This window comes from Staurois parvus, unplaced genomic scaffold (genome assembly GCF_062004578.1).
Source record: "Staurois parvus isolate SC_StPar_1 unplaced genomic scaffold, SC_StPar_1.0 ptg000136l, whole genome shotgun sequence".
Lineage (NCBI taxonomy): Eukaryota > Metazoa > Chordata > Amphibia > Anura > Ranidae > Staurois > Staurois parvus.
In genome coordinates, this window is record NW_028317932.1 from 12,670,962 (window position 1) to 12,693,350 (window position 22,389).

A 22,389-nucleotide genomic window follows, 5' to 3' on the forward strand; every position below is an offset into this window, starting at 1 on the left:
GTTAAGGCTTCATAGGAACCCAGTATGGCTGCCTCCAAGGCAACTGCTGCATCATCAAGAGGTTTTGTGAGCCATCTATGTGCAAACACCAACTGCCCAGATAGGAAATATTTGTGGAAAACCGGGACCACCATTCCCCCCTCCTTCCATTGTTGCTGCAGCACTACCAGCCTAATCCTAGGCGGGCCCCCCTGATAAATAAAGCCTGAGATCAGGCTATGTATAGACTGAAAAATGGATTTGGGTATCCAAACTGACAATTCATTTTTTAAGAAAATATGAAAGAAGGTGTATGGTTGTGGGTGTTAGGCCCCTTTTACATGGGCTGTATCCAGTTTGATCAGCAAGGTATCCGTGATAATATCCCCTGCTGAATTGAAGCCTATCAAAATGGATATCACTTGTAAGAGTGTCCATTCAGTTTTTTTGCATTTTAAAACAAACTTTCCAGACCCATTTAAATCTATTGGAGGTCGGACGTAAACAGACTTGCATCCATCACATTTAGGTCAAAAAAAAAAAAAAAAAAGGTAAATGGTAAGGCATACAAACCTTCTGAACGCACTTGGAGGTAATTGAAGTAAATTAAAGCAAGTTCATTTACATCTTGTTGCTTATAGACTTATATGGATCTTCCAATCAAGTCCTCCTAAAACACGGACATGTTTACCTGATCGGGCTGCCTGTGTAAAAGGTGCCTTAAAAAGAAATATCTTCAGATGGCTGGATCATCTACTAATAACTAAAAAGTTATAATATAATGGTTTAATAGGATTTGCTGTTAAATACCAGAATCTTGCCTTTTAAGCTTCTTGGAATCCTCTGCACAGCATCACTCAGACTGGGAGAGGCAGGAATAGAACTGTAAACCAACCAGTGTCTTCCTCATTACACAGTGGTGTCCAACGTTGTGAAAAGGGGAGAACTGAGGGACTCCGTTATCAGTGTACTGCTCCTTTATTGTTCAATCACAGGATGAACCTGTCCTAGACCGCTTTACATTACTTGACTGCAGTGAAATATGCGGAGTGGTCTCAAACTACAAACCTGGATGTGATGCCTAGCAGGGGCTCCACAATATTGTGTTGCCCAGAATTACTTTGACAGTTAAGGCTGTTGAAATACAGTTTAATGACATGTATGTGAATATTTGCCTGGAGATCAGTTTTAAATCTCTGCCCTTTGCAGAGTATAGAATAAGTAGTAGTCATGATGAAATAGTCTTGAATACATAAAGTAGTATATATTCTATTTGTTTTGAGGTTTCTAAAATATTTTATGTTATAAAAAAAAGCTCTTTAAAAGCTGGAATCATTCTGACTCCAAATAAACACTATGTTCTATCATTACAAGTTATGCCTCTGATGCAGCTTTGTATGATAGCTCAACGTTGCCATTAGTTACCCCATGCTTCGCCCACTTTCATATGTCCTTGGCTAGATTAGCAAACCTGAACAAAGTGGAGAGAATGATTTCTGTCCTCCACCCACTTGTTTCCTGGCGACTAAACTTATACTGTCTAGAGCTGTGTATACCTGTGCATGGTGGTTACCATGGTTTCAATACTGTGTCTCTCCACTCTTATTTTTTACGCCGATACATCAATAAGATAACACTTCAAGTATTCGTATTCATTTTAAATTAGAATATTTGAAACATTTAACAGGGCAGTGCAGCATTCATTAAAACGTGGTCAATGTAAAAATCTACAACATTCACTGATGAATATGTAAAATGTTCCAGGGTCTCATCCATCTGTATAGAGAAGAGTCATTTTCCAACATACAGACTGCCTAGTGAGTTCCATAAAAGAACACTGGCAAATGCCTGAGCCTCCCTTAGTCTAAAATCACAGTTAAATCTGTGAAATAGTAAGCCCAGATAAGCTACTGTAAGGTCGTGTGTATTAGTTTTTGGGCATGCATCTATAAAAGAAAGTATGTTTTGTAACTATGTTTGTTCCCTTCGTAAAAGCAGTCTCCATCAGACTTTATTACTTGATTAATTAAAAATGAGGGTTCTCACAGATCGCTTAGAGCAGCCAGAAAGTGCATTGCCATTACTTGGTGGGCACACAGCTTGGGATCACTTAAAAGGTCTTGTTCGTATGTATGGGTAGGGAATAGGAGATAGAAGTAGTAAGGAACTGGCATCTTTCCTGCTTTTCTAACCTGCGTGGTCTATTGTCCCCCACCCTTGAGTCCACTTGTGGAAGGTTGGTGCAGGATTCAAAAACATAAGATGGCAATCTGATCACATGGTAAAGAGCCTATGTCATCGGCTCTTTACCGTGTTCAGTGATCCTCTGTGTTCAAGTGACACAGCGCACCACCGATCACTACACCACACGCCCTCAGGGATGCTCATGCGCGGTTAGAGTGGGAGGACATCATATGATATCCTCCCAGAACAAGAAAGCTCCTGCTCATCCGTCACTTCCCAATACGGTGGGTGGGAGGTGGTTAACCCCTTGGCGCCAGCGCTTCCCAGCCCTTTAAGGGTTTCAGAAGCTGGGAGGCGGAGTTTCAGGGTCATGTGACCGTCAAGATACGCCGTCACATGATCGGGAAAGGGCCGATCGAAAGAGGAGATCGGGACCTTTCCGTGAGTACAGGACATGTGTGCTGGGAGTGCGCAAGGCACGCGCTCTCAGCACGTTTTTCTTAATTGCACGCAAATGTGCGGCCGCTTGGCGTCAAGACCCAGATGCCGAGAGGCCGCACATTTGCGTGCAGCCGGCGCCAAGAGGTTAAAGTGCATCTAATAAAATTGTATTTTTTCGATTTAGTAAACTATAGAGAATGTTAGCGTGTCCCATCAGATGGATATTCCTTCAATTTCTGTCCAGGAGACACAACAGGAAGTGAAGGGAAAGTTGTCAATCTAACTGGAGTCCCTATTTGAAGATCTATCCTATCTTTTTCATGTTATCCTGCTTGAGGTGGTTGTAGCCATAGTAGTGCATTTGCAAACAAAAACAATTGAATACTGTCCATCCAAATTTTCAGGACAAGCTTTTAGGTGTACCCCCTTCTTTAAGGTCCAAACAGTATTAGTAGTGCTTGGACTTTGAATAAAAGGGTACACCCCGAAAGCTTGTCCTGAAAATTTAGATGTTGGTGCAAATAGGGGAAAAAAAAAAAAAAAAAAAAGGAATCACGAACAGTACTCAATTGTTTTTGCATATTTTATCCGAACTAGTGAAAAAAAACCTTTTGCTATAGATACACATTAAATGGAAAATACTATGAGTATTATAAAGGTTTTAACTTACAATGAGTAGTAAATTCCGGTAAGAAGCTGGACCATAAACTCAGAGGAAACCGGTATTCTGTTCTTCACGCCTTTGAATTTTCTTGCATGTTGGCGAGGATATCCACTGAGGCAAAGTCTGCAGGAGAAAGTGATAAAGGATTTCATATGTTAAACTGAAACATTCTAGAAGTAGCTATTGAAGAGAATACATCCACTGATCAAAGGAAAAAAAACAAAAAAACAATTTAGTCTATACTTTACTACACTTGGGGTTTCAAGATGCCGGTAAATCAAAACGCAGAACAGGTTTATGGGAAATACCATTAAACACATATAAAAGAATAGCAAGTACAGCTTGTAATGATAGGTTTCCATCTATTCTTTAAGCAGTCTATATAGCAAAAATATCTTCAATTATGCATCAAAGTCTCCTTTTTGCCAAGCAGAGTGGTTTGCATTGTTATTTTAAATTTCACAGTAAGCAGGATTCCATAAAATGCAGGGAAAATTATTACCCGTTATATTTCTTTGTGACATTTTACAAAAAAGGATTTTGTCTCTGATTCTCAGAACATTCCAATCAATCCACCTACTTTGTTAACAAATATCAGAGCGTATGACCAATCAGATGCAGTCTAGCCCAAACTGTCATCACTGCAAGGAGAGGGAAGAAAGCAACAGGGATTTGAAATCCCCACCGCTTTCTCTCCTCTCCTACCACTGACACTCAGCATGGGATGCCTGCAGGGAGGTATCTCACACCGCTCCTATGTGAACTCGGGCTATGACAAGCCTGGGTTCACACAGGAGCAGTGGGGAAACTGCATGCTATTTGGACAGGAATCGCATGCTAAAAAAAAAAAAAAAAAAAAGCCTAAACCTTTTCCAAGACAAATGTCAACACTACACATAAGTGCAAAATGGCCCCATAAATGGGTTTCCTTTTGTAATGTTCCCCAATGGGCAGAAAAAAAGCCTGAAAGATAGTTTAACTCTTCCTCAGGCTTTAAAAGTTTTGACCACTTCTTGCAGAGTGCTTCTAGTTGAGAAATATTTGTAAGCTGTTCTGCAAGTACTTCATGTTTAACATCTCCTTATCTCTCCCCAACATCTGCATATTAAACAGTAGTAGATGTGCCTTAAAGGCCTTCTCCAAAGAGATCAAAATTTACAAAGGCTTTAGTTGAACAGATGGCAACCACTGGGGGAGAAGTGACTTAGGCAGAGGCAGCATATGTGAAAGACCCATCCTTAACTAGATACCACAAGTGACGTGAGTCACTTTGGGTGGGGGGCCCATGGAACACAGCTCACTTTGGAGAGGTGGGGAGACCCCTGTCTCAGATCCCCATATCCCTATTATGTGTAAGTCACCCTGTGCCTGTTAGGGGTACAGGGTGATCTGTCCTAATATTGGGGTGGGGGTTGTTGATTGTTTAATGCCATGTGGTTGCATCCCATTGTTCTATTGTGTGTCTTGCTTGGGAGCAAACTATTATGGGATGTATGTGTTTGTGTATTGGCTTGGTGGGGGGTGTTTCCAGCAGCCCTCCCTCCTGATGGGACTGTCTGTGGGTGTGTCTCTTGTTACTAAAGGTAGATTGCCCAGCCCTGTGTCATTATGCAGGGAGGGGGTTGTTCCCTTGAATGTATATATCTTGTATCTGTATTAAAATAAAGTAGTCTATTTCCTGGTTTACTTAGAATACTGCTACCCCTACCCCGTACCCAGCACAGGCTGAGACGGTTCCATTACACCACATTTGGCAGGAACGGCTTCATACTTATTGGTTGCTGTTGCATGATCAACCTAAGAAATGGCAATTATACCAAAGGGGACAAAAATGGGCATCTCTTAGCTTTCCTGGAGAGACCAGACACTCCCCAATCTCTATTTTCAGAATATGGACAGAAGAAGGATAACTACCACACATTATACACTTTTCGTTTTCTGAGGATGCAGTAACTACATACTTTTCCTCTGTTGAACTCCTGTGTGTACCTGTTGCCCAAGGGGAATCCTTAGAACAGGAAATTAACAGAGGAAATTGACAAGGCCATAGCTTCAATCTACCCGAATTAGTCCCCTGGTTTGGACAATTTCCTGTGGAATGGAACAAAACCTATGGGGAAATTCTTGCTCCACATTTGCGATGAGTATTTAACGCTACCAAAAAGGAGCGAGTACTACCACCTTTCATGAGAGAGGAACACATAGTATTATTGCCAAAACCAGGCAAAGACCTCCTAAATTGTGACGCTTACCGACCTACCTCATGAATTCAGATGTGAAAATCTTAGCAGTGGTTAGATGGTTACAAAATGTTATTTCTTTAATTATTTCTGACCAAATGGCCTTTATGTGCCCATATTAACATACGTAGATTGTTTACAAATTTATATGTACCTTAAAAGATGCAGAAATAAGGTTTTTTTTACCTGCAGAAGTTGCACTTGCAAAATAAAAACAACCTCAAGCTGTATCTAAAGCCAATACCTTTCCTTTTTAGTTTTGCAAAGTGACTAATACACATAGCCATGTCTATATTTGCAGTCTGTGACCTATTCGATTTCCCTTCTGGTCTGACAAATCGTAAAATGTTGGGTTCCCTATCACGTTCTGTATTGGTGACAATGGTCACACTAGGTGAAACAAAAAAGGAGTTAATCGGACCATGTTAAAGAAAAATAACAATTTGCTTTTTGAGTATGCTGAACATTTAATATATAGAAAACATTGATCCTAAGTCTCCTGCATGGCGCTCTGCAGTATATGCTGATAACAGAGCTCCAGGCTCCTTTCCCACAGTGCATCTAACTAGAGAGCAAAATAAACAGGCACGCACGACTATGCCCTGGGAACAGAGTCCCGGTAATTGCAAGTCTGGTCTCCATCACACATTGCACATCACCCTATCCTCAAAACAAACCAAGTTCTCTTTTATACTGCCCTGTGACAAGACAATAAATGTATACTACTTCTATGTATTACACTGCATGCCAATTTTAAGATAGAAGAAATAGTGAATTAGAGTTAACTGGTCCTGCTGTGTGACCCCAATGTGTGTTGCTTTGAGTGCATATCAAATTCTAGCGGAGTGTAAAACTAAGTCTACAATGATTTCTGATTTAAAAGGCTTTCCCGCTGCAATAATGTCCAGTTTAAAAAAAAACAAAAACAAAAAACAAAAAAAACAACACAGCACACATTTTGCTGTGATACTAGAATGCTGCCAGCGCATTCAACACAAATAAGCTGCCTTAAACAATGAATTGTATTAAAACCCATAGTCTGGAACAACTAAAGCAGGGGTCTCCAAACTTTCCAAGCAAAAGGCCAGTTTACTGTTCTTCAGGCTTTAGGGGGGCCAGACTGTGGCCAGAGGGAGTAGAAAATACCCCGGGATCAGTGCCCAATTCATTGTTTTTAATGGGAGGAATTATTATTACATCGAGTTTATATAGCGCCAAAGAGTTTGCTCAGCGCTGTACAACAGAGGGGGGGACAATACACGAAACAGTACAGCAACAACAAACAGCACACGAGGGGTTAGAGGGCCCTACTCTTTCGAGCTAACAATCTAGGAGATAGTGCCCCATTGTTGATATCAATGAAAAGAATAGTGCCCCATTGAAGGTATCAGTAGGGGGAATAGTGTCCCATCACTGGTGTAAGTTGGAGGAATAGTGCCCCAATGGCCAGATAAAGGCAAGCAAAAAGCCACATCTGGCCCTCGGACCGCAGTTTGGAGACCACTGGATTAAAGGAAGGGAAAAGAAAAAACAAAAAAAAAACCAAGGAATGTTGAGCTCAAGTCAAAGTTAATTATTTTAGTCAATTCACTAATTCCCAAGTGTGGATTTAAAAATGTTTTTGCAGTTGTGTCCAATGCTAATTTTAAAGCAACACCTTGTCTCCATGGCTGCAAAGGGTCCTAGTGGGGCTTACAACGGCATCCCCTGGGTGAGACAACCATGGTCTTTCCAGGACATGCACTATTATATTAGTGGGCAATGCACCAAAATTCATATACTCTGTTCTGGTGCTTTAAAGAATAGAAAAAAAAAAAAAAAAAGTCTTGACAATTCTTTGTGCGCCAAGGTATACTTCCAGCCCATTCAAAATTATTAGGCTGCCTTAAAACATAGATATCCTGATGAAGTCACGTGACATGATGCAACACGTTGGTCCGCAACTTTCGGTGACGCACTTCTGGGCGAGGAGGCCATTTTGGTACACCCAACAAACCCATGTAGTACACCCTTATGCATGAGGTTTAGAAGCTTTCTATCTCTGGACCAAATGTGAAATTTGTTTTCATGACATTATATTGAGTAATAAAACGTTATTTGCACCATGGAGGATCTTTTTTCTGTTTAACTATTATGATCCTGAGTGGGTGTGAGCTGTATTGCGGTACCTGTGCCAGGAGGGACCCGAGAGGAGATACTGAGTGGGAGTGAGCTATATTGCGGTACCTGTGCCAGGAGGAACCTGAGAGGAGTAAGTGGTGGTACGCAAGGAAGCTTATATGGCGTTTTTCTTCTGTGACGAGATAACATCTATAAGGATCGGGGTGTGATCCTAAAAGCGAGCTGGCCCTTGGTGGTCACGTTTTGGAGGTGAGGGGCCATTTTGACCATTTGAGGATTTTTTCACTAGAGTAGAGATCACCTATCTCACTTCATCACTTAGTATATAGATCACGGCTATATATTTTTATGGTTTTTGTCTATTGGACAGAATTTTTTAATGTTTTTTGAGATTATCATTTATATGAGGTTTATTTATGAATAGGTCTTCTATTATATATTGGCACTGATCACCAATCTTGTTTTTCCCCAGTAGGGGATTCACTTGGTACACTATTTGCATAGTCCCATTATTGGGACAGGAGGGTGGGGTTTATATATATATATATATATTTTTTTTTTTTTTTTTTTTTTAAGTCACTCTTTTAAGTGTGTATTTAAACAGGGTTTCCTGTTTTTTCCCCATTTTCACAATTGGATCCAGATTGGATCAGAGCACAGTGTGCGGATAATTATATTGTATTGTAGAGTTTTTGTTACTTATTTTGGAGTGCTTCACCATTATTTTATATTGCCTTAAAATATGATAATGTGTCACATTAAAATACAGTCCAAAGGGACTCCAAAAGGACAAGATATTTAAGGTTTTAATCACTCTGAGAATACCCCAGGCAATGTGTAAAATCAGACAGTCCAGAAAGTGCTTTAGGAAAGAAAGGGAATGTTTGGCTAAAGCCAGATCCAATCATTTTATCCAATTCATTCCCAAGTGCACAATATTCGGAGTTGTTTCAGCACAGTTTTAAAATGGCGGTTTGGATTGTCTCAGTGGCTGCGGAGGGTCTTGATGGAGTTTACCACTGAATACCCTGGGAGGGTCCATCTATTACAGAGCCTAGCAGTTAAAGTGACAATAAACCCAGAAGCAAACATTTATTATATTGCAGCTTATCAATTTTTAGATGTAATGGCTTCATTAGTTTTCTTTATTAGGCTTCAGTTCTTGTATTTTCACCTGCTGATCCGGCCAGTAAGTCTGTTTTTCAACAAAACAAGCTCTCCTGGAGATGTAGCAGTTAGCAGGATGAGGCAAACCATTTACCACTGATAAGTGTGCCTACAATGATTAGCTTTTATGTAAAACCTTTATCCCAAAAGAAAAAACATGGCTTTAACGGTTTATAAAGTGTGAGATTTCAATACACTAACAAATTGAAGCCAAATTCCAGCTGCTAGTGCATCTAACACTCCCCACCCCCCAGATTAACAATGCTGCTGTCCAAAGGTACCCCTGTGATCCTTTATCCAAAGTCGGGGCACAGAGGGGAAAAAAAGCCAAAAAAACCCCAAAAAAACAAATGCAGCCACCATGTCTAGTGATTGGTAAGACGCAATATATTACATTTTTTATTTTGGGTTTAACACCACTTTATGTAAACAAGTTACTGGATTTGTAATCCTGCCACAGAGCTCTCAATAAGGCTAGGTTCATACTTGTCGAGTTTGGGAGCACTGGCAAAACCGCACAAATTCCCAACCTACAGGCAAAAGGTGCTTCTCTGTGCTGGGTGCCATTAATTTCAATGGGCTGCCCTACCCACAGAAAAGGTAGGTAAATAAGTCCCGGATTTGTTTTTTTTTTTTTATTCTTAATTGTGCTGCACAGACTCACAAAGACATGGTTGCGGTGGCACCATTTGATTTTGCAGGTGTTTTACTGACGTGTGAGGGTGGCATTAGCGTCCCATACCAATTCACTGTAAAGCATAGCTTTCTCTTGGTGTCTTTCAAGAGATAGGTTGGGCATAGATGGTTCGAATCGTGGCCAATTCAGCAGGGACCAGACGAGCTTCGAACCATCTATTGGAAGGCTGATTGCATCCAACAACCAGCATGTTGGATTTTTACCTGTGATTATTGCCAGGGTGGCTATAGCAACTAGCAATAATCTGTGTTCTCCCAGCAGGGACGGCTCCCCCTTTCCCCCATGCCGGGAGAACATAATAGCTATGCGGGAAGGGTTCAGTGTTGTTGGGGGAATCAAAAGATTTTCTGAGGAAAAGTCTATAGCCTGCCTTAGTCCCCAGTCACACTGGATGCAAACTGGCATGCAATTTGCATGCTGTGCAAATTACATGCCAAGTCGCACCCTATTGTCCGCAATTACAGCGGTCATATCAGTGCGGTTCCAACTTGGTTGGAGCCACACCAATTTCTAAAGTAGTACATGCACTACGTTTGGTGTGATTTGCATAGACATCTGTGTCAGATATCTTGCAAATCGCACCTAAAAATCGGCATGTCATCCAACTTTGAAATCGTGCGACTTCACTGTAAGTCACACGATTTCAAAGTTGGGTTTGGTGTGACTGGCATCTTAGTGTCATAACGTCATCAGCTCTTATTTTGAGTAAAAAATACATCCTTTAAAAATTTCCCCCTGTAGCAGATCACTACAATAGTGATTGATGGTTTACTATCAACAACATGTGAGCTCTTGCTAATGGATAACAGCTAGTAATAGATCATTAAATCTGCTTAGGGAATGGTCAGAGATAAATTGGGAGGGAGGGGGGATGACTAGAACGCTTTTTAAATGTTGACACGCTTATTACCGTGATACATTGGATAGACCCCTCTGAGATTGTTTGCCCTTGGGTCCCCACAGACCAGGCTTGGTATTATCAATGGGCAGACTTGGCAAGTAAGCGACACGAGAACACGCAGTAAAAATAAAGGATAATACAATGCGGACAATACAGACACTGAAGTGCACAAAGCTGAGAAAAGACAGGTCAACGCTCCGAGGACTGTTCTGTCCATTAGCCAATATATTAATACATGTCATGCAGAGATGATTGAAATGTATTACAGATGAAGAGTCTTGTTCAGCTAAGGCTATTGACCTACTCTGCACTTAATTAGCCGATCAATACACTCCAGTCAGCGATCGCTCAAAACGTCCCTCTTGTGTACTATTCATAAAGTGGAAAAAATTGCTTGGACAAAGCACATTATGTAATAGCACTTAACAGCTCGGCAACAAACTATCCTTACCTATGCCAACAATCTTTACTTCAAGTCCATATTACCAGCATTAACAGTGTTATTTCTCATGCCTTAAGAGATAAGGCATGGAACCGAAAACACAAAACTATGGAGGTAAATATTACATTCATTTTATTTTTAAGTTGTACGTCGGCAAAGCTGCTTCATGCACAGCTGAAAAAAACAATTGTTCTTATGGTTTACCTATTCTGCTTCCTTCTTCCGACCCCTTAAAGTGCAAAGAAATTTTTAAATAAAATCTGCTTTTTTTTTTTTTTTTTTATTATTTTAGACCCAGTAATTGCATCACTGAGTCTCTGTGCTTCTCAATGCAATGTAGGCATATCATGGGTGGTGTGGGAGGAGCTGGCAGGGTGCTGAACATGGCTTCCTGAAAACAGAGCACCTTGCCCCAGTACTCCTCTCATGAACACGCAGTCTGATGCAAACGGTAGAGTGATTATTGGGTGGAGTTTTGCAAATACAAAAATGCCTTGATCGGTGAATGTCTGTCTGGAGGATAGGAAGTTCCTATACAGGCTGTATTTGCAAGCAGACTGCCCTAGGAAATACCATGCGATGACACTCCATGATTGAAAGAACTGAAATCCAATGAATGAAAGAGGAGGAACAAAGACAGTAAGAATGAGGAGGAGAGAGCTAGATGGTCCTGGACTTGAGAAGAAAAATATGAGGTGGGCTTTGTCTGACTTGCTGCTGCTTCCACTGCACACTGAGAAGCTCACAGTGTGCAGTGAAATCAGGGTAAGCAGTTTCATTACAGGAGAGGAGCTTGTTCAACTAAAAGAATGTCAGTCATAGGAGAAGTAGGGCCAAAGCTGTTTTGGCCCTACTTCTCCTGTGGCTCACGGAAGTGCACTTAGTTCTGCTCTCCTGTGACCCAAATTCAGCTAACAGTGGGCTAAAGCCCACTGTCGATTGATGTCACAGAGCCAGTCCAGGCTCTGCAGGGACCCCGACAATGTCAGGATCCACCCACATGCCTGACCAGCAACTGGCTCCCTGCAGTTTGGTGTTCCAGTGAGGGTCAGAGCACACAACAGTGTCTAACAGTCACTGCTCTGTGCTTAGAGTGGACCCAAGAACGGAGTGGTCAGCAGTCTTTGATCACTCAGTTCTCAGTGTAAAGCTAGTGGGGGACAGATGCAGCATTGGAGCAATGCTGCATCAACCTAGATGTTTATGTAGGTTTTTTTTTTTTTAAATCTCACACGTCTCTTCTAAGCTGGAGTTCAGCTTTAACTAGGCACCATTTTACAGCAATTCAAGGCAACAAAGCTACCTGGTCCTTCTTGCCTCCATGTGATTTACATTGTCACTTGACACAACTGATCACTGGGGAACAAGCAGGAACTAGAAAAAAAGACTAGTCCAAGAATTACAGGTGTTAGGGCTAGACTAGCATTAGGGTTGTCAATTTCAGGGAAACCATTAAAAAATGCTTAAGGTGCATGCAAAGCCGAAACTTTGAAGTGGCTTTATCCAAAATTAATTTTAAAACACGAGAAGAGAAAAAATCTTAAATATATAAACAAATACGCGGTGTAACTTATTGCCTGATACGACTTCCTATGATTGTGCATTACTTGTGCAGCTTAATGGGTTAAGCAAGGCACAGAGGAATGAAGTCATTGGGGTTGCCTAATTTAGGATATCAGCTAATCTTCATATCAGCAGCAAATTGTTATTCAGTTATATTTAGACACAAGCAGTTCTACCAAGAAAGAGTACGGAAAAAAGATTTTGTTTTTAGTTTAGACTCGCACTGTTCTCCTTAAAGTAAACCAAAAGGAGAAATACAAGATCTGCCATTGCTGGCCTCCTTGTGAAAATGCTAACTGACTTGCTGTTAAAATGGCCCACGAGGCCATAGACGAGTCAAAAACTGAACATTCTGTCAAGAAAATGGTGCATATGAATGTGCCAACATTTATTTGGTTTTTCGGAACAAAATCCATCATGTTGAATCAGGCAATTTTGCTTGCAACACAATAATCGCATGTCACAGCTGGCACAATAGGGATGCGAAAAACGATTGACCAAGATTTTCCGTTTGGTTTTCAATCATTTATGGCTGGCCTAAGTCACTGACCTGAAACAAGGAAGCATATTAGGAAAGTCGGAGATATGTTACATGTCCTTAGCTTCATCTCAGGCCAGTGACTCAAAGCTGAAGGTCCGCATGACAGCCAAGAACAGACCAACAAAGAAAGTGGAAAGGTGCACACAGATGCACAGCCCAATTAAAATATCTAAGAAAACAGCTTCAGCTCGTCTCCTCCAGGAGCCCTACCCCTCTAACGCATTTCACCAGCCTATGGGCTCTATGACCAAGCCCGTGGGCAGCTGGATGTTTCTTGACTGCACGGAGTAGTAAGATGAAGATCAGAGCAGACAACCAGTATTGCAGAGATGCAATTTAAAACCTAGGGATAATGGACAAGCTGTACGCCCACTTTAGTAGGTTGGGGTTATACCTAGATCTAATGATTCTGATCATTTTCATTGGAACGCTAAAATTAAAAAATAATAAAATGGCAGTTGATTCATACGGCTGCTTTAAAAAAAAATGAGGTTTATGTTTTAAATTATCCATAAAAAAGGAGCCTGCAGGACAGAAATATGAAAGCTATATTTTTCTTTTTTTTCTTTAAAAAAGGTCAAGGCCATCATACTTATCCTTCTTCAACTACTTTCGCTCACCTAAACAGGTATGCAGGATGAAAGTCACTTTTTGCTGCATGTTTATTTTGGGTCAATGACTTAAAAGGTAATGAATTTAGAATAAGAAATGATGAACTGAAGAATACAGCTTTAAAAGCATTAGTAATATTTAAATAAACACCTAGTGTGACTGACCGCTGCTTACAGCAAAATGTTCATATTTATTTAAAGCAACGGCATTCACTAAAGCAGGCCATAGACGGGCAGAAAACCTGCCGGTTGTTTTTCTTTTTTTTTAAAAAAAATGAAAAATCGGCCGTTTAATCAGCCGACATTACCACTATTGGTAAAAAAAGGTCGGCTGATTTTCATCCCGTCAACGGCCGACAATTATATAGAATATATGCAGAAGAAGAAGAAATAGAATATGCAGAAGAAGAATAAATAGAATATGCAGAAGAAGAAATAGAATATGCAGAAGAAGAAGAAATAGAATACGAATAAAAAGAATAAAATATGCAGAAGAAGAAAAAGTTGCAACATTGTATCCATTTCAGATACAGATGTTTCTATTCGGATACAAATAGATACAATGTTACTATACTTTTAAATGTCAAATATAATATCGGACTGAAATTCTTTTTTTTTTTCTTCTTTTTCTTCTTCATATTCTATTTCTTCTTCTCATTCATATTCAATTTTTTTCCCTTTTCTTCTTTTCCTTCTTCTTTCATGTCACTGCTCATGCGCGTTTTTAAATATCAGAAAAAGATTAGCAAATTTGTCCATCATTGCCACGAAAATCGGCAGAACAACAAATCTGGCTGATTATTTTCCAGCAGGACCGATAATCTAAAAGGTCAAACATCACGAAAAACGGCCGACCGATTACCGCACTAACGATGCGAAAATCGGCCTATTTTTTTTTTTGGGCCGATTTTCGGTCGTTTTTCATCTCTTCTATGGCCCGCATAAGGGGTGTAACAATTTTTGAGATTCATTTACATTTTTTCGAGGGGTGATTTATGAAAAACAAATAGACTGTTCAGTTTTTAAGGGGACTATCCCCAGAGCTTAGCGAAAGGTGAAGATCTGCTGGCTTCCATTGTCCACTCATTTGTAAGTAAAAAGCACAGCACTCGGGTATTCTTTGAAAAGTGAAATTTTACCACATTCACTAAGCTTTGAAAATGAAAGCTAGAAGCTGATTGGTTGGCATGCAAAGCTGCTCCAGATGGGGCTTATCCTGTCTTTGTAAATTCCCCCTAATACATTTTAGCTAGGTTCTAAGAGATATAGATATAGAAGTGATCTATATCTATTGAAGTGATTTTTTGAGACTAAAAATTATTTTGAATCCAATTGATACCCACACATGTTAAATGACGGTGTATTTGGTAAGGAAAGGACCAACAATCTTGCTGCCATCAAGAAAAGTAAGCCTCTGCAGCTATAAAAAAGGGCAAAACCTAGGATGTCCAATAATCATATCTCAAAACTGGAGTCATTGAAGGATATGAGAAGTCAAGATCTTTGCCGATATTCTCAAACTGTTGCTGACTGGCAGTTGAAAAGTGACAGTAAACAGGCATCAGTGGAATGGAATGCAAAGTAGATACAGTGTATTTGACCAGTTCTATTTAAAAAAAAAAAAAAAAAAAATTTTTTCTAATATATATATATATATATATATATATACACACACACACACACACACATATATATTTTTTTTTATTGTTCATTACTTATTACATTCCCAGGCAGGCCCAAAAAATCTTCCCAGTATGCAGCGCGCAGTGAAATTAGGAAAATGTAATGTCAGGAAGGCCATCTCATTTTACCACTCCTGTTCTAGTTGTCAGGAAACATCCATTGAATCAGGAAGGAGATGATATCATGACACAATGGTGGATGTGCATGGATTGCAGTATAGAGTTCCTCATCCAATTAATATCCTGGCTGTGTGCATTATGACAACTCACGCACAAGTAAAGAGAGATCAGATGAGTATTTTTGTAAAATGAACTTCTACATGAAGATTATTCTACATGGCAGTCAGCTAAATGCCACCCTCAGTCAGTCAATGGTCCACTTAATGGCCTTAGCCTAAAATGCATAGAGAAAAGAAGCCGGTGGATGATTTAGGGCATGTGTCAATGGACTTTTGTTTGTATCAAAATGGTTTTGCATTCCCATACAAGCGTAGGGGATTGCAAAACCTGCTTGGAGCAGGACAAATCCAAGTCAGATCTACCGCAGGTCAAATGCACCCATCAATGCCATTTTAAAGGGCCCTTTCACACTGAACACAGTTGGCTGCATTTTGGACTGCACTCCAACTGCATAGACAGTCCAAAATCCAGGCTATCCTATATGCACAGTTCACACAATTGTAGTGCAGTGCAGATAAGTACAGCAGCTGCATCTTTCTGCACTACAAACACACAAAAACGCACTGCAACGTTTCACAGTGCACAGAGTCCCAAGGAAGGAAAGAAAGGAAGAAGGAAAAGACCTCACAGGACAAATGCATTTCGAAAAAGGTGTGCCAACTGCATGCATAGGTACAAGGAAAAAATGTGCAGTTACTGGTGTGAATGGGCCCTAATGATTTTAGAAGCATCTCAAACTCATGTCAAACTGAGACAATTAACCCAAGCCCATCCCAACTTTATTGGGACTATGGGTCCATGCACACTAGGCACCTGAAAAAAAAATCGTAAAACCTCTGGCATGAAAAATGCACATGGCAGCTCATACTGCACATGGGCCTATGCACATTTACGTGTGTTTGCGTTTATAAGCATTCTCCCCCCATCAGCAAGACATGCTCCTCTGCTCATTTTTCACTATAATCAATTTAAACTTGAAAATGAGGAACACACGTAAATATCGCGTTTATGCATGTCAGGTGGTTTTTCTGCCCAAAAGCTTCTCTCAAAAATGCACTTAAGAATGTTTTTTTCACCCTGTATATGCTCCTCTTCAAAAATGCCTGTAAACGCCCAAATGTGCATGGACACATAGGCTAAGAGAGTGCGTTTACAAGTTCAAGGGGAAAAAAAAAAAAAACAAAACACAACAAAACGCCTGTATAGCTAGCATTTATTATTTCCAGTGTGCATGAGGCCTAAAAAGGTACCTGCACAATACAAGGTCATACTTTGTTGATCCTACCATTTACAGTCAGATTAGGGAACATTCATAGTCTGTAAGACTTGCTAAACAAAGGACAAAGCAATCCCCCACTACTGTTGCCACTGGGTTTTCTATAGCTCTTCTCTCACCAATGGCTGTATCTAGCCAGTCCTCTTCCCCACTGTGTCTACACAAGCCACAAACCTTTTCTTTCCACTGTACACACGGTTTCCAGCTCCGTACTACATCTTCCATGGCCCTATCTGCTTGCCCTACTTAGGGGAAACAGTGAGCGACCGTCCATAATGCAGACCAATGCCACAGTGCGGAGTCATTCCCAACCATCATACTGACCAGTCACACAACCTAATCACGGTGTATAATCTGATACGATCATACGGATTACTCTATGAAGGTTGATAATCTAATCTCCCACTGTCACTATGCAAAAATTTCATGACACTAATTATGTGACTTTATATAATCTGTCACACTCATAACTATCACAGTATATCATTAACAACAAACCATTATACCAAGCAATATCAAATGTAAAAACCCTATGAACTCCGAGCAGACGTATCCTCGTTTTGTTACAGCAGATACACGATTTATCCAGAGGGCACTGCATGTTCCTTGAAATCTACACTTTTTAAAGTCCATTGAAAACATGAAAAGAAGCCACCCAATCAGATTACTTTCCTACTTACTTATGACTAATACAGTTTTATAGTGATAGTAAAAGGTTCCGGTTTTATTTCTAAAACACAACAAACATGTCATAGTTAACTGCCCAGTGCAATTTTTTTTTGCACAGAGCAGTCCTGATCCTCCTCTTCTCGGATCCCCACCAATGCTCCTGGCCTTTCCCCCCTGCCATAAGAGACAGAGCTCATCACTGACTGTGAATGACTCCCGCTGTTGTGTCTCAGCCAATATGGAGAGACACCCAGGAGAGCAGAGGCTCCCATGCACAACAATGGATCGAGACTGGGCTCAGGTAAGTATTGGGGTGCTGTGGGGAGCAGAACAGAAGAAGGTTTACCTTCATGCATAGGATGCAAAAATGTAAAAAAAAAAAAAAAAAAAAGCTTCAGACTTTACAACCACTTTAATGGGATTAGAAGGACACTGAGCACTCTTTGAGGCATGCACTAGATCAGTGGTTCTCAACCTTCCTAATTCCGTGACCCTTTAATACAGTTCCTCATGTTCTGGTGACCCCCAACCATAAAATTATTTACCCAGTAATTATATATTCATGAAGTGTCGTTTTACCTCCAATACTGCTGCTTTCAACACAGTAGCTGCTTTCAACACAGTAGCTGCTTTCAACACAGTAGCTGCTCTTTACACATCGGAAATATGTGTTTTCCTGATGGTCCTAGACGACCCCTGTGAAAGGGTCGTTCGACCCCCAAAGGGGTCACGACCCAGAGGTTGAGAACCACTACACTAGATGAATGATATGGACACGATATGGATGATATGAATTCATTGGATGAATGTTTCTTATTCTTCTGACTTCCTCTGTCTGCATTAAACATTATAAGGAAGCTCTGTTTTCCTTTTATGTGAGCCTTTGTATGTTTCAAAGTTTAGTTACCTCCAAGATAAAAAAAAAAAAAAAAAAATCTCAAATAACTTCAAATGTTATAAAATAAAAAACACTTGCAAAAATGTTACCAATGTCCAAACTGTGTCTTTAACTATTCCATTTTTAAAGCACAGTTAAAATGATCATCAGAAAGCATAACTTAAAATCAGGAAAGTTCTACACAGATGCCCTGCCAAAAAGAAATCCCTGGTGCCCCAATCTGCAGAATACTCACTTAGCATGAAGAGCCAACACATAATCAGAGCTGAGTCCATCTGCACTCCATTTGCAGCACAATGGCTAAAACAAAGCTGCTTGAGATCATATAGGTGTTTTCTACATTTCTACAGAGTTCTGGAAAAAGCTATTGTTGGGTGTGATGGGAACAGGAGAAAAAAAGTGAGGGAGTTCCTGCAAAAATAAATGTATTAAAGCTAATAAATGAATATATTTATTTAGCGATCTGATCGGGTCTGCCTGCCCGTTTTTCAGGTGGACTGGATCAGACCCTCCATTCTCCTCTATGGAACGTTGGATGTACGCGGACTTGTGTCCATTCACACCCGACTACAGCTAATCCAATAAAAACATACAGAAGGGGATCCATTCCCCTCCGTCTGGGTGGATCGGACTGTAGGGCAGATGGGTGTAAATGGACAGCTGGTCTGTTTATATCTGACTGCCCATAGAGCACAGTGGGCTGTGTCCAGAGTGGGCTCTACATAGGCGAAACACACATGGACCTGTCATCTGCCTGCTCCGCTGAACAAGTAGTTTCCTCCCTGTGTGAAAGGGGCCTAACAATAAAATTATTTTATTTGTTCCATTTTGGCCTGTTCAATACATCATTGAAAACATTTTTGTTTGACTGGTTTATTAATTAAAAAAAATAAAATGTGTAAAGTGCTGCATAACAATTGTAGGCACTATAAAGTGACTGCAATAAACATATTGCAGAGACATACGGCATACATTTGTTAAATTTTGCTATGATATACACTTTGAATTGAAAATGGTAAGTTTGAGTGCAGTGCGACAGCCTGTTGGCATTTAATGACATGGACTGTGTGCCAAGGAGCACAGGGCCTAAAAGTAGTGGACTACTCATGCATAAACCATAAGTAAAAGAATTCCTCCACAGAGATAAAACAGGCCACTTATGAAGAACACCATGCCCCTACTACCTCATACAGTCTCCCCATTTTCCTGAGCAGCAATGTTAGATTTTTACCAACCGTATAGCTGTAGATGAGATTTGATATAGCATCTTGTTCTCTACGATAGAATGGCTTCCTATAATAAACATTAAATTAAAGGAAGGCTACTGTTAGAAATCACAGGGCCCTGTACAGCCTACCTGACAGGGTGCCTCCCCCAAAATATCAAATTAATATTGTCACAAAAAATATGCTAAATTCATTATTAGCAGACACAACATAACTTCCTGCTAAATCTAAAAGATAAAACTGTAGTGAGTTAATAAATAAAGCTCTGAGTGTAAATGAGCTCTTGGGGCACATTCACATTGATGTCATGGCCTGTACTGAATCTGCTTTTTTTTTTTTTTTATGTGGGTGGAGCAGTGTGCAGGTAGCCTATGTTACGTAATGGGGGCGCAGTGGCTGAACAGCCACAGGTCCTAATTTGAAAGACTCCTGATATCTAACTTTTGAGACAGAGAAAAAGATTGAGGACATAGATTCTACAATCCTTTCTCTGCAATCTCAGCTGCACTGCAGATGAATGAACTGGAAATACACTGTACAGAGGTTTTTTGTTCATTCAAAAACTGAATCCTAGTAAACAATTTACTATGCCTCAGTGATGAATGAACACAGTGAGTGATTGGTACTGGTCACAATTGCTAGAACCAAGCCTCCTGTGGCTCCCCCTGCAGCAGCTGAAAGCCAGTGGGGGGGAGAGGAGAAGGCGGCTGCCACAGGGCAATCAGTTCCAGTAATGACCCCTCCAACACCCATACTGATCACCCTCCCTGTCCAGGATCCCCTTCCCACTGCTTGTCAGCTGCCTGGGTCCCTCTGTTGAAGGATGGGCTTTGGGCCAGTGGTACCCCCTTATCGGAGGTCTATGAATGGCTGACTTTAGTCCACTAATGACCATCAGAAAAAAAGATGCTGCTTCTGCTGAAATTGGGCTGTAACAGAGAGCCCCCTCTTTGTATTTTACAGTTTTGTATAAAATACATACCTTATCTTGAAATGCAGTTTTGAAATGACACCAATATGCTAAAGGTTATTTAAGATTTTAACAGTAGAATTTACATAAACTTTGAGAATTAAAGCACGATTAAACCCAAAAACAAAAATGTAATATATTGCACTTTACTGATCAGTAGATTATTTTTAGATAAAGGTTTTACATAAATTAATAAAAGCTGACCACTGTAAGCATTCATATCAGTGTTAAATGGTTTGTCTAACCCCACTAACTGAAACTTTGCTGTACAACTTGGTCTGTTAAAGGAAGTAAAATAGAAAAAAAAAAAAGACAGACATTATTATTATACAGGATTTATATAGCGCCAACAGTTTGCTCAGCACTTTACAATACAAAAGGGGGAACAGCACAATTACAATACAGAAGGAATAGGAGGGCCCTGCTCATGGAGCTTACAATCAGGTCAAATCACCAGGTGAAAATAATGGGGAAAAAAAAAAAGCTTAAAGAAATCAAAATTTAAATGTGGCCACCACAGCTATGAACTAGTAAGCTGCAATATAAATTAATGTTTTAGGCTCAATACCACTTTAGGTTACTCATGCTGAAAGGCATAGTACTTTACAGCAACATTTCCATTTAACTTAGTAGAAGAAACACTCAAAAATGTCAGTCATATACATATAGACTCACTTTACAGGAATAAACTTTTCAAACTACGGTATGAATTTATAGCTAAACTTATCTAAATGTAAATGCAGTTAAACAATTTAAAATTCTAACTCTCAAAAAAAAAAAAAAAAAAAAACATGTAGGCTGAAAATGAGCCATTCCAAGTTCTTATAATTTTTGTCAATTTGAGATTAGAGGAACTGTTCTGTCCCTATTTGCATGTTTATGTGTGACTAAGCCTCTTTAGTACAGTGTTAGACCAGGAAACAGGTGCTTAGAACACAGGCCTAACATCTGTGTAGCTAAAATAAGTTCATTACCAAGTATAAACCATGGGAAGAGGACGAGTGGTCAGCAACCATATTCAAAAACAAAGTTCTTAATCAGAATGGGACAATCCATTTCAGCAATAGACAGAAATATGGAAGAGACATTTGCCCACTTTGTTCTTAAAGGAAAAACAATAATAAATAAAATACAAAAATAATAAAAAACAAATTACAAAAACTTACCTTGATGACATTTGACACAGGGATCGGAGTGAAAGAGATGGCATGAAGTTTAAGGCAGAATTATAACAAAGTAGAAGAAATGCCAGCACTTCAAATCTACAAAAAAATGAGAAAACATTCAGCGTATTCTTAAAAGTTGAGGATGAGTTACAATATTTTTGGTACCCTTTTATATTAGATCATCATGAGCTTGCACATCTACAGGATCTGATGACAAATGGCCTAAAGTGTATTTCCACCTTTGCATCCAAATTGGGATAACACCTGCATATTTGTTACATGTTTTCATTAACACACTAGAATTAAAAAATAAATAATAATTTAAAAGCTGCTGCTTACCTTTGTAATTGCGTAGAAATTCTATGTAGCTTTTTTCTTCTATGTAATATGAAAGAGGAGTTCCAGGCTCCCTCCAAAAATTAAAAGTCAGCAGCAACAATTACTGTAGATGCTGACTTTTAATGTAAAAGGATACTTACCTGTCCAGGGGTCCAGCGCCATCATCACCCGGGCTAGTTCTGAACTAGTCTCGGGTTCCTGGCGCTGGCATTGCAAAGAAGGGAAACTGGAAGTAAAGCCTTGCGGCATCAGAGTGGGTTTCCTACTGGGCATGAGCGAGTCACGCTGCGCCTTGTGATTGATCTTGTAGTCTTCTGGGACCTGTGAAGTGTCCTAAAAGACTGTAAGGGGCCAGACTTCTGGCTCTGTTCGCCACGGCCAGAAGCGGGAGCGGGTACCTGTCAAAATCAGGTACTCACTCCACCCCTCCCC

General features: G+C 40.1%; 1 protein-coding gene across 2 annotated transcripts in view; it reads right to left on the reverse strand.

The window, feature by feature from the left end:
- The window catches only part of HYCC1 (hyccin PI4KA lipid kinase complex subunit 1), a 137,943-nt gene that overhangs the window by 25,467 nt on the left and 90,087 nt on the right, over window positions 1–22,389 (reverse strand). For both annotated transcript variants that reach the window (XM_089673191.1, XM_089673192.1), the window contains 2 exons: window positions 21,619–21,714; window positions 3,275–3,391 (listed from right to left, as the gene is read on the reverse strand). In XM_089673191.1, the coding sequence (XP_089529317.1) occupies window positions 3,275–3,391; window positions 21,619–21,714 (213 nt within the window). The remainder of the gene's footprint in view (window positions 1–3,274; window positions 3,392–21,618; window positions 21,715–22,389) is intronic.